The following is a 16,307-nucleotide window of genomic DNA, read 5'->3' as shown; positions in this document are numbered from 1 at the left end:
AATTAACAGAAGGAAGGCTCATAAGGCCCACGATTCCACGCCTCCTGAGGCTCTTTCCTTCACTGATAGATTGACTCGCAATTGGGAGTTCGAGGGAGAAGGAGGCACGCGAGCGAGAGCGGAATCGATCCGATCCGATGGAATTCGAGGTGCGGGCGGTTGGCGGGATTGAGAGCTGCTTCGTCTCGCTCCCTCTTTCTCTTATCCAAACTCTCGAGAATACGAGAGGCGGGTTCCTTCCACCGGTGCTCGCTCTCCAACTCCGAGCCTGCTCTGGAGGAGGTTGTTGGAACGTCGGATGGTCCGGCTCCGCCTCCAAGACCGCTGCAATCGAGGTAACCTATTGCTCATTTGTTCTTTTAGTTCTCCGTTTAATCGAATTTCTTGTCCAACCATCTCTACTATATTACCTTGAGTATAGAGGAAATGTTCTTTATTTTGGGATTACTAGTATCATATTCGGAGAACTTTTTTATTGTTTTTGTCCGAGTCTTATAGGTTTCTACTTGATAACTTAGCCGATCAGTGCAACTTCCCATCACATAATCGCTTGTGTGCTACTTTGCAACTACAAATTTGTGAGGCTTCCTATTTTCTTCTCCTTTTTTTATTTAAAAATAAATTTTGTTTTTAATTTTCTCAAAATAGCTGAACAATTTTCCACTGACCTCTTCTCCTTTCGGGTTTCTTCAACTGTGATCGCTCATGCCTACGCTTAGTGATGAAAATTTCAACCTCTTATTCGCGTATTTGAGGTTTCTTTGCGTAATCGTTTTACAGGACACTTTTGTTAAATACTTTATGCTTTAAGTCAACGGAGACAGTCAGTCCATTACTTGATTACTACTTTTATTTTTCTTCTCAGTCAAAGTTAGATGTTTTATTCATGTAGTTGAACTTTTGGATACTGTGATTCTACGAACAAATAATGCCAATGCATAATTATTTTTCATGGTATCTACCTCTATATTGTTAAATTTGTTGTTGCCTCGATTTGATGGATCATAAGTTTAGTATTGGTTCTACTTTTATGTAGATATTTGACACAGTTTGTGAGACTTGTTTCCTTTTTCCACTTCTTTATATTTAATATCTTTCATATGATTAAAAAAATAGAGCCTTCCAGGTCGATCAACTATTGGCTGAATGCATTTCTTTACCGGATCATACTAGAGTGCAGATCAAAGCCATTGCTAACCTACCAAAAGCTGACTTTGTCAATATAGAGCCAAGCAGTGAGGATGACTGGGAGATTTTGGAGCTAAACTCAGAACTTGCTGAAGAAGCTATTTTGAAACAAGTACTAAATTTTCCTGCAAAAGTGTTCTTTTCTTGTCACCATAACATGGTGCACCAAGCTTCACCTGTTTTATGGTGGAGTTTTACTCCATTGGATTAAACATTAACTCAACATCCTTAAGATTATTCTATGTTACTCTGGAATTTTTGTTAGTATAGAAATCTCTATTTTATCAAGTGACCCATTCATAAAGTTCTGTTATCTATGCAATGAATTGAGATTGTTTTCTGCTAAGTAATATTTTACTTTGTTTTTAGAGATTCCAAATTAGCGTTCTCTTTGAAGGGATCAATATGACACACAGGTTGAAAGTACGTTCATTCAATGTTAATGACAACTTGCACAAAGCATATATGTAAGAAGAAGCACAATCAAGAATGATATAGAGAATGCTTGACCTAGAGTATAGATATTACAATACTAACAAATGACAATTTTAATGTGTGATACAAGTATTTTAGAATGTACAAGTAAAACACGACTAAGTTAGTTCTGTAAATCACATATAAAACAATTTGAAACAAGTAAAACTACAAGTAATCAGAATATGCAATGCAAATACGGAGACTTAGTATGTTTCCTTAATTGAGTCAATCTTCTACTTAGGTATCTCTACCCTGGGATTTTGTCAAATCATAGTACTAAATCATTTGAGATCTTCCCATGGATATGTGCGTAGGTCTATTTTTTTTCCTCATGCTTAAATTGCTTCTATGGATGACAAGAATCTCTAGATGTTGGTTTTGAATTTTCCTAGACTACTTAACTATTTGGTCATTCACTTTCTTTTTTGCCACTTATGGTTTATTTATGAGTGCAGGTTGGCGTTGTCTATGAAGGGATGAAATTTCCTTTATGGTTACATGGCCATGTTATGGTGGAATTAGTTGTGGTCTCTACTTCTCCTAGGGAATCGGTAGGTAAGAAAAAGGAAAGCATGCATTCTATTCCCATTTTTTTAATGAAATAGACGTTTCAGTTTGACTGATTTATAATTTATGACGATAAGTACCTCGCTAAGAAATTGCATCGATCTTATCTGTTCATTTTATGACCTTATTAGTAGAGAGAATTCAAATTAAGAACCCTAATTTCATGGTGACTATTTAGGGACAGGAGTAAACTTCATGTTAAATGAATCTTCCATCTCTCTATTTACAATGCCTTCATTGGTATTGTGAATGTAGCATAAAGCAGCTCCCAGGCACATTCTCTTCGCCTGGTTTCTCAAGATATTAAACTGCCTCTCCCTTTGAGCTAGTTCCAGAAAATCCTGCAGTCTCTTGGTTCAATTTGTTAAGAAATGTTTTATGATCAGTTTTATGGTAGTTCTTTAATTGCTTTCTTATAATAATCAAGGAATGTGCCTATGCAAATAAGATATTGGCTATATGAACTATCAAGTACATTTTGTGTTAGCAAGCAAATGTTGTTCATCTAGTAATAGTGTAATATTAATTTCGAAGGTTAAAAGTTCATTTTAGGACGCAATTGTCCATCACTTGGTAATAATGCAATAATCTTTCCAAAGGTTTAAAGTTTTGTTCTATGCCAAAGTTTTTATGTCTAGATGGAACAAGATGGTTCCATTACTAATCACCTTACTGTTAGTGCCACTGTCGCCAATTGCCACCAATTAGAAGAAGTGGAGATTTGCCAATCTTCTCACAGCAGGTGGTGCCATCGTCTTGAGGTGTGTTGAAGAGGTAAATGAGGTAGAAGTAGTCTAAGTAGGGAGTACCAAATGATTTCTCAGGGATTGCAATAAAAACTGATATGAAATAAAAGGAAGTGTCTCTTGATCGAGATTTTATTGTTACTGAAAATCTTATCATAATTAGGTTAAAAAGTGACTAGAAATCTAAAACTTGTAGTTGCTTAGAGAGCTGAAATTAACCAATTAACCTCATGATCTGGCAAGCAGAATCACATAACCCACCACACATCTTGCAATTTCAAACTATTGGTTTACTATCTAGATTCCATCTGCTGAATTAGATCATTTTTTGACTGTAGTTGAGTTTTGTGTTCAAGGTTTCCAATTTTGTTTTGGGTCTATACTCTATACCAGCAAAACATTTCATTCCGCTTGCAAACTGATATGCCACATGCAAAACAACCCGACACCATGAAACCTTTGGTGAACCTCACTGTAATGTTTGAAACTGAGCAAGAAGAAATGTCTATGTGCCCTCAATAAGTGCAACATATAAAATCCTCAGTTGGCTTCACGAGTCTTTCGTGAGCAAAAAAGGTGAACCTTGCTGTGATGTTGAGAACCCATAGTCAGAAGCTGAGTCTAGACTTTGAGTCTTCTGCACAATGAAGAAATCCGAGTGCCTTGACAGATGAAACCCTTGGTGTGACTCTGAGTCTTCTTCCTTTTGTCCTTCCCCATTCTTCCTCTCCTCTCCTCTCCTCCCCCCTTCTTCCTCCTCCTCAACATACCTAAGTGGAGTAGGTTCTTTCTATGACTTATCTTCATGCTTCTACTCTTTTGACATTCAATACCTCTTGTGCTGGCACTCGATACACTCGACACATTATGAGTGATTTGGGACAAAAACTTGTACTTTACTCGGGATTTCAAACCTTACTTTCATTGGCATGATTCTTTAGCCTAGATTTAGTTTTGAGTAACTGACCTATATATTGATCTCTGCATTGTGTTTTCCACCACTGTCAGTGGTTAAAATTGGTATCTTTTTTAGTACTAGTATATTGTTCTCATGTCTTGTTCTCCCATGTTTTCTACCTCTTCAACTCCTTTCTTTTTCGTGTGACCTAGAGATCACAGGTTCTACTCTCGGAAATAGCTTCTTGTAAAGCAGGCTAAGGCTGCATACAATAAATCCTCCCCCGAGACCCATATTGGCGGCAGCTTCGTGCACCGGGTTGCCCTTTTCAACTCCTTTCTCGTCTTCTCTTTATCTTTTTTTCTAGTATCTTTTCTTCTTGACTTCATGCTCTTGTCATCATTTCTTTTTCTCTTCATCCCTTAGTGCTAGTCTATATCCATGCCATGTCTCTAGTTTTATGGATTTCTACCAAATGAAGATAGTTAAACAAGTTTGAGTATCATGTGCTTGGTTTGACATCATTTTTCTAGCATCTTTTCTTCTTGACTTCGTCTATTGTTATCATCTTTTTCTCTTCACCCTTTGTGCTTGGTTCTTTTCACCTAGATTGCAACCCTAGATTTGACTTCAGTTATTTGATTAGTTAACTTTGATTCTTTTGTAAAAGAAACAAATTTAACCCCCTCGAATTCGGAATAAATGAACTTCGTTATCATACATGATAGCTAATGAATGGGTAAAACTGAAAACAAACCTAAGAATATTCCACCTTGATGAGATCCGCATGATAAAATCATTGAAATTTATTTTCTGTAATTTCTATCATTCGTGCACGATGATACCCTTTTTTTTCCCTACATGTGACACCCTAGTTTAGTTTTGCAGGATGTGTTGTGGGTTAAAGGGTGTTTATAAGTTTAGATGAGTAAGTTATTTTAGCTTGACTTAAGTATTTTGAACCAATGGTTGAGTCTAACAAAGTAGTGGATCAAATATCACACATATATGGGTCATGACAATTGGTATCAGATCAAACCTCATACTAAATAGGATGCGATTATGTGTTAAAAAGGATTCTCATATGATGATAGAGCTCAAGGTTTGAAGTCTTGTTCCAACCTATGGTTTTGGTCCCTGGTCAAAATGAGATTGTGTTAGTGCCATGCTGGCTATACTGACACAGTGCCAGAGGCAATGAGGAGGAGATGAATAACTTGGGAAGAGAAGAAGAGGGAAAAGATCAAAGATTGAGTCTTACCACCTCACACCACAAAATCAACAAAGAAGAAAGGGAGCAACATTGGGGTGTTGTGGAAAAGATTGAGGAAGTGAAGAAGGGAAGGTAGAACACTCAAAAATGTGAAGCAAAGAAGGTTAGGGTTTGGTAGGGAAGTGAAAAAGTGAAGGCAACACATGCTTTGCCTGATTCTTTTTCTCTTTTTCAATTTTGCTTGCCCTTGGTTCCTCCTTTTTGGTAAATGAGGAGGTTAAGGTCCTTAAACAAAGTGGTTGTTGTTTCACTTTTGTTGCTGAATCAAGTTAGGATGTTCAAGCAAAATCTTTTTTGTGTCACATCTGTCGCAAAGTGGTTCCGATCAGATTTGTGATCTTGAGTTGTTTCCCATGCCAGCTGGTTGAATGAAATGTTTTACGCATGCCGATCGACATGATACAATATTTTTACTCCATGATGGAGCCACCATTGGTCCTCATTTCTCAGAAATTGGAATGATTGTAGTGAATGACTTGGACATTGGGCGTTAATGCGGATGTCAAGATCAAAGTGTGAGAAGTTTTGGGCTAATAAGTGGGTTCATAAGCTTAGGTGTTTGAGCTACTTTTGACTTGAGTTTAAACATTTTGAGTCAGTTGAGGTCTAGAAGTTAATGAGTTAATTTATGAGGGTGGCTTCTAGATGTGCCGTTTATACTATGATATATTTTTTTCACCATGGATTTATCTCTCTCAAGTTCCTCTGATGTTGCCGTTTCTTGTATTTTTTCACTCAACATTATCAATCAACTAGCCATTGCATGCTCATGGTAAATGTCTTTTTTTGTGTCATGATAATGCATTTTTTCAATTTGGACTATTTTCCTGTGTGCAAAATAGCCGACTCCACCTAGTGGGGTAAAACTTGGTTGTTGTTGTTGTTGTTCCTGTGTGCAAAATCACCAATAAAAAATCCTTATTTTATTTTTTTCTTTGATATGATTGAGATGATTTTCACTTCATATCTCTTGAAATGACACTTCTGTCTTTTATCCATGATTCTAAAATAAAAGGTGTGCCTATTCAAGTTTAAGGCTACACTTCATTTTTGAGCCATCTCTTAGAATAATTTTTGGGAGATGATAACTACTATGCATTCACTTTACACTTGATTGTTTATGTGTCTCTAGTTATTTTCTTGTATCTAATTTTTCTTGGTGTCCTTTCAGTTCAACTTGTGCCTGGTACAGAAGTTGTTGTTGAACCAAAGAGACGGAAAAATGAAGTGCTTACACACCAGAGTGTTCAAAAGCAAAATTCAAGAAAAGAACTAAGGATGAAGGCACTCTTACGTGTACAGGCTGAAAAAAGGAAATATGTGCATAAAATCGAGTTCAAAGATATTGATGTTTTGGTGTTTCTAAGTTATATTGCATTTATACATCCAGAAACGGCTAAGAAGTTTTCATTAGAAAATCTACAATTAGCAACAGTTATACCCAAATTATGGCTTAAGGAGATTTCACAGAATAGTAATGCTATTTCTGAGAGAAGAGGAGATAATCATTTCAACATGCAAGGAAATAGTGGGCTTCCTACGACTAGTAAAGTGAAGCCAAGACATGCTGTGGTCCATATCATATATTCTGATGCAGTAGCAAAAGGCCATGTAATGCTTCCTCAATCTCTTCGTCATTTCATAGGATCTGGTTTGCATTCATGTAAGCATACCAAGCTTGATATGTTTCTATAATTTCTGAAATTTGGTTACTTTTTATTGTTTTGTGAGACAACAAAGGCTAAAAGAGCATTCTTAAGAAGAATGACATATAAAATTGTTGAATTGAGGGGGCAAACTTATAACCCATCCTTTGCAAGTCTGCTATTGTTTCAGATTTTAGTATACATTTGTTTTTTAAATCATTTTCCACTTGTGGGCATCCATGGAGCATTAAATTTTCTTTCAAAGAAGCTATTAAGTCCTAGTTTGGTGGAAGTTTACAAGATTAGTTTACTTACTAATTTGTCGTTAGTTCTTTTGCATTGTTAAGTTTGACACTAATATATTTGATGTGCAACACAATGCGAATTTGACAATTGTTGCTTGTCAGGTTTTAAAATTACATTTTAGGTAGCAGTTAATAATTGATAAATCTCCTCTGTTTGCTTGTGTTGTCTGTCTACCATACTTCATGCAAATGAAAATGAATACATCAATGAATCATTTGAATGATTGTCATATAGTTTTAGAAGAGTAGTTGATTAAGTTTTTATTTTTTTATTTTTTATTTTATTGTTTCTTGCCCCTTTAGAATGGGAGCCTTGGTACAATAGTAAAGTTGTTGCTTTGTAACCAAAGGTCACGGGTTTGAATCATGGAAACAGTCTCTTGCAAAAAGTAGGGTAAGGCTACGTATAATGAATCCTTTCTCGGGACGGGAGCTTCGTGCACCGGGCTGCCCTTTTTTTTATACTAAATGAAGGACATGATCAAGCTTCTTGTTTTGTTGATTTTATTGAAATATACTGCGATCTCAAACCTTCACTACCCTTTAAATACAACTTGTTTTTAATCTTCTGCTCTGCCCTTTTGTGTATGTCGATTTCAATTGTCTTGGGAAAGAGATTTTTCTTGTGTTATCACTGAATGTCATTATCCTTATCAATAATATGCCATGGCTCTGTTTGTTTCATATATTAAGAATCATGCAGTTATTGGGAATTCTAGGAATGTGAGTTTCTGATATCAGGTTTGAAGCATTATGTGCAAACTACCAGGCATACCCTCTTTTCTCTCTTCTTGGTCAATGCCAAACTAGGGGTGGACATGGATTTGTTTGGTTTAATTTGAGACATATTTTCATATCAAACAAATTTTTGTTGGTTTCTAGTATCCATACCTATTTGATTCAGTTTAATCATTTCCATAATTGTAATCCTTATTTTGAATTCCAAAATTAGTAACAATACAAATTAGGTCACATATATAGCACGATCATCTGCCAACAAAATACAGTTTCTACAGCATTAGCTGAATAGGCAGCTGTTATTTACTCGCAGGGGTTTTCATTAAAAAGCACTTCCGAAGTCCAAAGAAAGACATTTTTTCAATGACAGCTTCTCCTCTTCGATTTAATTTGGTTGGAAATGGTAAGGTTAATGATGATAAAAGAAATACTATTGAGAGCCACACAATTCTCAAGCAGGAGGGGATGGCAACTGATGGAGATACTTCCACTGGAGGTATCTTAGACTGGTCACTTCAAGAATCCTCATTCTCTCCTTTGACCTATGAAACTCTTCTAAATGAGGATTCTAGCAATGTTGGTATTGGTATAAAATTGGAGAATAAGTTACTTGTAAAGTTATGGATGATTGGACAAATTGGGGCCATTGCATCTCAAAATAGTCAGATGAAAGTTAACTCTGTTGTTTTAACAAATGAAACATTGCTTCACATTGAAATCATAGATCATAAATTTGGTAAAAAGAAAGAGGAGCTATCTTTGCAGGGTACTAATGAGAGGGGAAATGTTGGGAACCGCAAGATTGAGATTTTTTATCTACTCAGAATCAATTATATTGACTCATCAAAATGCGATGTAGATGCTAGCTTTGAGTTTGACATCACTGCTGGCAGCAAAAACAGCGACAATTTGCATGATTTGGAATTGGCGCTTGGAAAATTGGAAGTTGGGGAACCTCTATCCTTTGATTCTATTTCAGAGAGTGTTTTCAAAAGAAACTTCCATCTAACTGCATCTTCCTTAAGTTGGTTGAAGGCATCCATTTCTGATGTCACTGATAGTAAGTAATTTCAAACTATACCAGCAATAAATTAGTATATTTGCAGAGAAAAGTTGGAGATTATTTTTCTTTTTGACTTTCATTTCTTTTCAGGATTGCTCATCCTTCTATCTCCAGAGTCTATGAATTTGATTTCTGCTTATGATATTCCATCTCCTGGGCACATACTTATTTATGGACCTCCTGTAAGGATGTATGGTTTTTGATTGAGCCATCATTAGGTGGCATCTTATGTATCTTTCTATTGACTTAGATCTGTAGCAGTTCTTCTGCATGAGCATGCCATGTTGATCCAATCTATGTTTTCCATGTTTATCATCCTTTGTAATCCACAAGAAAGTTGAGATTAGATAAAGGCACCAGAGCTCCTGAATATATCAGTGCATAACTATTTAATGGTTCGCTTAACTTCAAAGGCTTAGTTTCTTTTGATTGTCAAAGGCAATGTCAATACGGTACTTATAGGTGGTCCTTGGTAGATGAAAGTTGTACCTTTTCAGTATGTCATAGATTTTAAATAATATGTGGTGAAGATTGAATTTAACAAGTGTCTATGTGCATCTAGAGAATAGGACCTCTGTCATGTTTAGGCATGTAGGTCAGTCACTCACAAATGACTAGGTTTTATTATTTTGAATCTGTAGGTTGATGTTTTTTTTGGATAACTTCATTGATTGTTCATGAAATTTGGAAATCTTGACAGTTTGGAAATGTTTGTGCGTATTCTAAGGTGAAAAAACTTATAGTATGCTTATTGTTTAAAAAGAAACTTTTCTTGAAAGGAGGATCATATTCTATCACTCTAGAAGATAATGCTAACTAATATGTTAGACTAAGGCGGCGTTTGGTTAAATGACTGGAATGACTATGGGTATGAGTTTGATAGTAAGGTGGAATGAGAATGAAAATGAAAATGAAACCGGGTTTGGCTGATTCTTATAAATCTGGAAATCATTCCAAAATTATCATTCCCAAACCCACAATCCAAACACTATTTTTACTATCATTCTATTCCCTCATTTCCAAACCCACCAACCAAACACCATCTAAAAATGGTAGCTAAGAGCCTAAGACATTGCCTTACTGAAAATGGGTTTGTACTTATTAATCCATTCACTATAAAAAGTGTCTTATCTTGTTTAATATGTTTATGGATTATTATTCTGGGCTACTGAATCTTTAATCTTGTATGGGAAGTGAAGCCTTAATTATAACTGTTATTTAATTCAGATATGTATCATTTGATTCAGGGGTCTGGGAAAACTACATTAGCCAGGGCTGTTGCTAGGCATTTTGAAGAGCACGAAGAAATCTTAGCTCACATGTAAGTGAATGAACATGCTTAGTTTGTATTGTTCTTTGAATGCTATTCTAATTCTTGTTGGAAGTGAAATGTATCTCACGAATATGTAAACATTTAGAGAACTCACTGAATAATGTTTTCACTGGTTTCCGTGTTGAATGTTGTCACATACAGAATTTTCATAAGCTGTTCAAAACTTGCTCTTGAAAAGAGTCTGACTGTGCAACAAGCAATTTCTGAATATATATCTGAAGCTCTATCCTATTCACCATCTATTGTCATTTTTGACGATCTAGACAATATCATTTCATTTTCTTCGGACGAGGGATCTCGACCATCCAGTTCAGCTACTGCTTTGGTTAACTATGTTATTGATATTGTAGATGAATATGGGGTAAGTTTTGATCTATGGTCCAATTATCTTACTGAGCAATTTAATTGTTGTTTTCAAGTCCAAATAGTATGACTTACAAGGCTAAATTATTGTTACTTCTTCCTTGTTGCATTAATCCATTTTGAATAGAATAGGAGCCGAAGTTCTTGTGGATACGGTCCTGTTGCTTTTGTTGCTTCTGTGCAGTCTCTCCAGAATATTCCCCCATCTTTGAGTTCTTCAGGTTCAATAATTTCTGGAATTCTAATTTATTTACTTATTTATTTTTTAAAACCTTGTATTGGTTTTGTTTGATTGAACCATCATTTCTATTATCATATTTCTCAGGGAGGTTTGACTTCCATGTTCAACTAGTTTCTCCTGCTGTCTCTGAACGTGGGCAAATATTAAAGCATGAAATTGAAAAACGTGCTTTACTGTGTCCTGATGACATAGTCTCTGAAATTGCTTCAAAATGTGATGGATATGATGCCTATGACTTGGTATTGATTTCTTTTTTATGGAATTAATTTTCTTTACCTATGTTTTGTCCTGTTGCATGTTTCTGGACTTCAATGCAAGAGTTACGTGATCCATATCCAACAACTTGTACCCAAAACTGATCAGTCAAAAAAAAATTCTTTTAAAAAAATTGCTTCATCCTTCTGTTACAGCAACCATAATAAATTGTTCTTCTCCTTTATCAATTAAGTAATTATTTGTTATATAAGTGCTGGTGGGCCGAAATACTACTTGTTTGATTAGTGGCTATCCTTGTTCCAAATTAATATATTTCTTTACTCGTTCCTATCAATATCCTAACAATTTTTCTTCCATAAATACAGCATTATTCATTTATATGTCCTTATTTTGATGGGGTTGCTTAGAGATAGTTGTGGGGATTTTGTTTTTTTATTTTTCTGCCAAAGTTTGGAGATAACCTTTCATGACTAATGAGGTAACTACCCATACTGTTTTGTCAAGATCTGAAAGTTTCACAATGTTTTCTGTTGCCACTAATTCTTAACCAGCACATGCTGTATTGGAATACTTATGCTAAACCATTGAAATATGTGCAGGAAATTTTGGTTGATAGGGCTGTACATGCTGCTGTCAGTCGTTTTTTGCCTTCTAGGGTTGATAAAGATACAGAACTTGTTCTGCAGAAAGAAGACTTCTCGCAGGCGATGCATGAGTTTGTTCCAATTGCAATGCGTGGTCTAACAAAAGCTGCTTCTGAAGGCGGACACAGTGGTTGGGATGATGTTGGTGGACTTGCAGATATCCGAAATGCTATTCAGGAGGTCTGTCTGGTCTTTTTTTTAATTTTATTTTTGGATTTTCATTACAGGGCAGGAATATAGTTTTAATATGGGAGCTGGAATGACACTTTTCATAATTCATTTTGGATTTTGTGTTCAATTCCTTCCAAACTTGATTTCTAGTGTGTATTTTAAAGTTATTTAGCATGTTTGAGAGAGAATGATTGATATCATCTTATTATAGTATGTCTTATTCCTTCATCCTCATTTGTGCTCCGAGGTAATCAGACATATTTTTTCATTCTAGCAAGAAAATTCAATGATTTGTTGCCCTCACATTGTTATCATCTATTTTCATGATACTCCAGATGATTGAATTACCTTCAAAGTTTCCTGGGATATTTTCTCAATCACCATTAAGATTGAGGTCAAATGTCCTCTTGTATGGGCCTCCTGGTTGTGGAAAAACTCACATTGTCGGTGCTGCAGCAGCAGCTTGCTCCTTGAGGTTCATATCTGTCAAGGGACCTGAGTTGCTGAATAAGTACATTGGTGCTTCTGAGCAAGCTGTAAGACATAAATAGTCAATATATTCTTTTACCAATCTTGTATGCGATAATTATAGAAGTTGCTAGCAAGAATGTACACATACCATTTTTACTATGATTATTCTACTCTGTATTCAGTAGCATTTTTACTATGGTTATTCTACTCTTTATTTATTAGCTTGATTGATTTTTGTACCCATCTATTATGTTTTCCATCAGTATTCTTTTGGTAATTCAAGAACATGCTTAATTGTTTCTTAGGTCCGCGATCTGTTCTCCAAGGCAGCAGCTGCTTCTCCTTGTCTTCTATTTTTTGATGAATTTGACTCTATTGCACCAAAGAGGGGGCATGATAATACTGGAGTGACAGATCGTGTTGTTAATCAGGTTAGTTTTAGGCATACAAGCAGGTGATTGAACATCGTTCTCAATAGCACTTATCTTAAATATGTGTTATTCTTTTTAATGGGAACTTGTTACTATTGGGCTATATTTGTCTTATAAATTTCAGTTGCTAACTGAATTGGATGGCGTGGAAGCATTGACAGGGGTGTTTGTGTTTGCTGCTACTAGGTGAGTGTTCTTTGAATTGATATATTGAATTGCCAAGTTAACTATGTTATTCGAGGAAAAAGGTGAGTTCTCTTATACAAATGACAATTTGGTGTTAGTTTTTCTCATGCCTCAGTAATGCTGATGGGAACTTATGATCATGTTTTTTTGTTTTCTCTTTTAGTCCTTGGAATTCATACACTTTAGTACATTGTTAAAATTAAGATTTGCTTTCTCTGAGTCATTGTATCTGACTTATTGATACATTGGATACCTGGAACATGAAGTATGGAACTGAATGGTATCTATAGCTCAGGCATTCTAATCAAGGGTGGCCATTTGTATCATTATGATCATATGGATTCCTTGTTATCTAAGTCGATCCTTCATGGCTAATTTCTGTTTGAACAATGGCTCAATTACTGAATTGAATTTTATCTGCTCCATTTTAATGTTTAAAATTACTCTTTTTAGACATGCATGTTTTGAGCTCAAGCTATAGCTTAAGTGTACTACTGATAACAAACACAATGTGCCATGAACTCATGCTTATTTGCCAATCTTAATATTAGTTGAACTATGTATTTTTTGATAAAGTGACAAGCTTAAATATAGTCAAATTACTAATTGTAGTCTATACACTTTGCATCCCCTATAACTGCAAGTCTTTATCAGTTAAGAATGATGTTCTTCGTGAACTTGTTGGCACTTCAAGTTAATGTTTAGATGAAATGTTGTTGCATTTTCTCTATAAGTGGTCTAAAATTATTTGTTGTTTTTTGGAAATTATAATTCTATATAACTTAATATAGTGTTAAAAATGAATAAATAGTAATCATCCGGTAGAAACAGTGGATAGTTGGCTACAAACTCACCTTGAGAGGAGCAATCATTTCAAAAATTCTTTGTAATTTCTTAAATTCAGTAGACTTATTTTTTTTTCATATTTGATTGTGATTATGGTCTCATTTATTTAGTTTTTTCATATATTTTGGTCTAATAGTCGGCCAGATCTACTTGATGCTGCACTTTTGCGACCTGGAAGGCTTGATCGACTTCTTTACTGTGATTTTCCATCCTGGCATGAGCGATTGGATATTCTTAAGGTTCTGTCTAAGAAGGTTAGCTTTATACCATGTCATTAAAAAAAAAATTATTGTTGTATTAGCAGAATAAACAAAAAAAACAGTCATGTCACATTGCTTATTTTATTCTATGGGGTTTTCTGGAGCCTGTACATGAACTGATTTGTTATTTGTTCCTGATAAAGCTAACCACTATTTAGGAAACCACACCTGAGGTCTAAATTGCGGGTAGGAATAGGATTACTTTTCTTTTGCCATCTAGATAGATTGATACCGAAATAGTGTTTGGTAGTTTAAGTATTGGATCAGTTAAAACTTGATAATAATTGGACAAGTGCCATAGCATGAGTACGAAAATAGCAAACTTCAGCTGCCTGACTAATTTTGTTAACTAGCTTGATTAGTTTTTTTTTTTTAATATTTCCATTTTCCAGTTGTCTTTTTATTTAAAACTGAAATGAATGTGTTATACTCTCAACTATGTTTAGCCTTACTCATATTGTTTTGAAGAACCCTAACAATTTTGTGTTGATGGGCCTAGCTTCCTTTGGAAAAGAATATTGATCTGGAAACGGTAGCATCAATGACCGAAGGCTTTAGTGGTGCAGATCTTCAAGCACTCCTGTCAGATGCTCAGCTTGCATCAGTTCATGAGCTCCTGGATAGTGAAAACAGTGACAAGCCTGGGAAAACACCTGTTATCAGTAATCAGCTTCTGATGTCTGTTGCTTCAAAGGCTCGACCTTCCGTATCAGAAGACGAGAAACGCAGGCTATCCAGGATTTATAATCAGTTCCTGGAGTTGAAGAAATCTGTTTCTGCACAGGTTTTTTTCTGACCTTGTTCTCGAAGTGCATGCACATAAATATGAGGCTAATTAACTGGTAGATATGGTTATTAGAAATTTTGAGTACATAGTTTTAGTATGGGAAGAATGTTTTTATCGATCTGGCTTTTATAATACAGATTTGCTTCAGTACAGACAAACTGACAAATTTACTTCACTGGCTTATGGTTCCCCCGCCAATATTGCATGTGAATTGATTGTTTGGTTTAACTAGCATAATGAATTAAAACTGGTGCTCTCTTTAAACAAGTTAAATTTAATCCTACCAGTCAGATTTAAAGATTGAGAAACTACCACTTCTTTGTTCTGTTTGTAGAATATTTTCCTCCACCATTGTCACTTTCAAGACTACTCATGGCAGAAAATTTTCACTGATTTTTTTTCCTACTACAGACAAGGGATGCAAAGGGCAAAAAGGCAACCCTAGCTTGATAACACCAGAGGTGAACTCAAAAGCAATCAAATTTTTCTGGAAGCTCGATCTTTGGAGAAAGTGTTTATATCAGGTTCCAGCAGGAAGGATTGTGGCAACAAGTGGCCTTCCTGATGAGAAACAGAACCACACACCACAAAAAAAAAAAAAAAATCCATGCCTTGAATTCATCGACTTCGGAAGATAAACGAATGGATGATTGCGTTCCATAACTATTTGATAGAGTGACACAGGTTACATAGGTGATTTGAGGTTTTGTTTTTAGTTTTCTATCTTTTTTTTTTAAAAAATTTATTTGGGAATAGCCGAGCCCATTTAGTGGGATAAAAGTTGATTGTTATTGGCTGATGTTGTATTCGGGAATACTCTGCTCTCCCGTAAGATATGCCTACACTATATCCGTGTAACATCCATGGCATAGGGGAATATGCATGGAAGAGTAGAATTGCTACTATGGAACTATTTTAGTTAAATACGAGGGGAAATGGAAACGTAAGGGCAACATTTTGTCAACTTGGACGATAAGAATATCATTGGACTGGTGAGAGTGAAGTCTACATACAAAAAGTTATATCTTATTCAAACAGGCTTTGAGTGATTTTGATCAAAATTACTTGATAAGTTATTTTTTAGTTCTTTTTAAATTTTTTAGGGTTAAAATTTTATTATTTTGTATAATTAAAAGTACTATCAAACAATTTTAGTCAATACTATAATATATATGGATGCCCTTGCAGGCCGCAACACGGGTCCTTGTACGCTGTCGGTGCACGTGATTTGGAGATGATAGCACAGTCCAAAAATTGAAAGTAATTTCGTTTGGTGCTCGGGTTTCCTCGGACTCTAAAGATAGAGATTGGGAATAATTTTATTGGATACAGCCCTGGTGTGTGGTTTGGGTACGCATGGATTTTAAAGGAAAGAGATTGGGAATAATCTCATTGGGTTCATCTCCGATGTGGGCTTGGATACTCATGGACTCCAAATATAAGAAATAACCCAACAA

The 16,307-nt window shown here is 35.4% G+C and overlaps 1 protein-coding gene across 2 annotated transcripts; it reads left to right on the top strand.

The window, feature by feature from the left end:
- Positions 1-50: 50 nt before the first annotated feature.
- LOC121976806 (peroxisome biogenesis protein 1-like) lies at positions 51-15,797 on the top strand. Of its 2 annotated transcripts, XM_042529163.1 has the most exons (17): positions 51-335; positions 1,127-1,300; positions 2,121-2,220; positions 6,321-6,812; positions 8,152-8,898; positions 8,992-9,083; positions 10,149-10,222; positions 10,376-10,595; positions 10,725-10,818; positions 10,923-11,077; positions 11,654-11,878; positions 12,205-12,405; positions 12,646-12,771; positions 12,896-12,957; positions 13,940-14,057; positions 14,563-14,847; positions 15,262-15,797. In XM_042529163.1, the coding sequence occupies exons 1-17, from the start codon at positions 138-140 to the stop codon at positions 15,298-15,300; spliced, it is 3,402 nt and encodes a 1,133-aa protein (XP_042385097.1). In that variant the 5' UTR covers positions 51-137; the 3' UTR covers positions 15,301-15,797. The 2 variants fall into 2 exon arrangements, with proteins under 2 accessions (XP_042385097.1, XP_042385098.1); XM_042529164.1 differs by lacking the exons at positions 51-335; positions 1,127-1,300 and having other exon boundaries at positions 2,121-2,216.
- Positions 15,798-16,307: the final 510 nt, after the last annotated feature.

Source organism: Zingiber officinale, chromosome 4B, assembly GCF_018446385.1.
Source record: "Zingiber officinale cultivar Zhangliang chromosome 4B, Zo_v1.1, whole genome shotgun sequence".
Classification (NCBI taxonomy): domain Eukaryota; kingdom Viridiplantae; phylum Streptophyta; class Magnoliopsida; order Zingiberales; family Zingiberaceae; genus Zingiber; species Zingiber officinale.
Note: the sequence above shows the minus strand (reverse complement) of the source record. Positions and strands in the feature narration are given on the sequence as shown.

Coding starts and splice junctions, on each gene's coding strand:
- LOC121976806 (XM_042529163.1), top strand. CDS start 138: ATGGAATTCGAGGTGCGGGCGGTTGGCGGGATTGAGAGCTGCTTCGTC. Junction 11,879..12,204: donor TCCGAAATGCTATTCAGGAG/GTCTGTCTGGTC, acceptor ATGATACTCCAG/ATGATTGAATTACCTTCAAA. Junction 12,958..13,939: donor TTTGTGTTTGCTGCTACTAG/GTGAGTGTTCTT, acceptor TTGGTCTAATAG/TCGGCCAGATCTACTTGATG.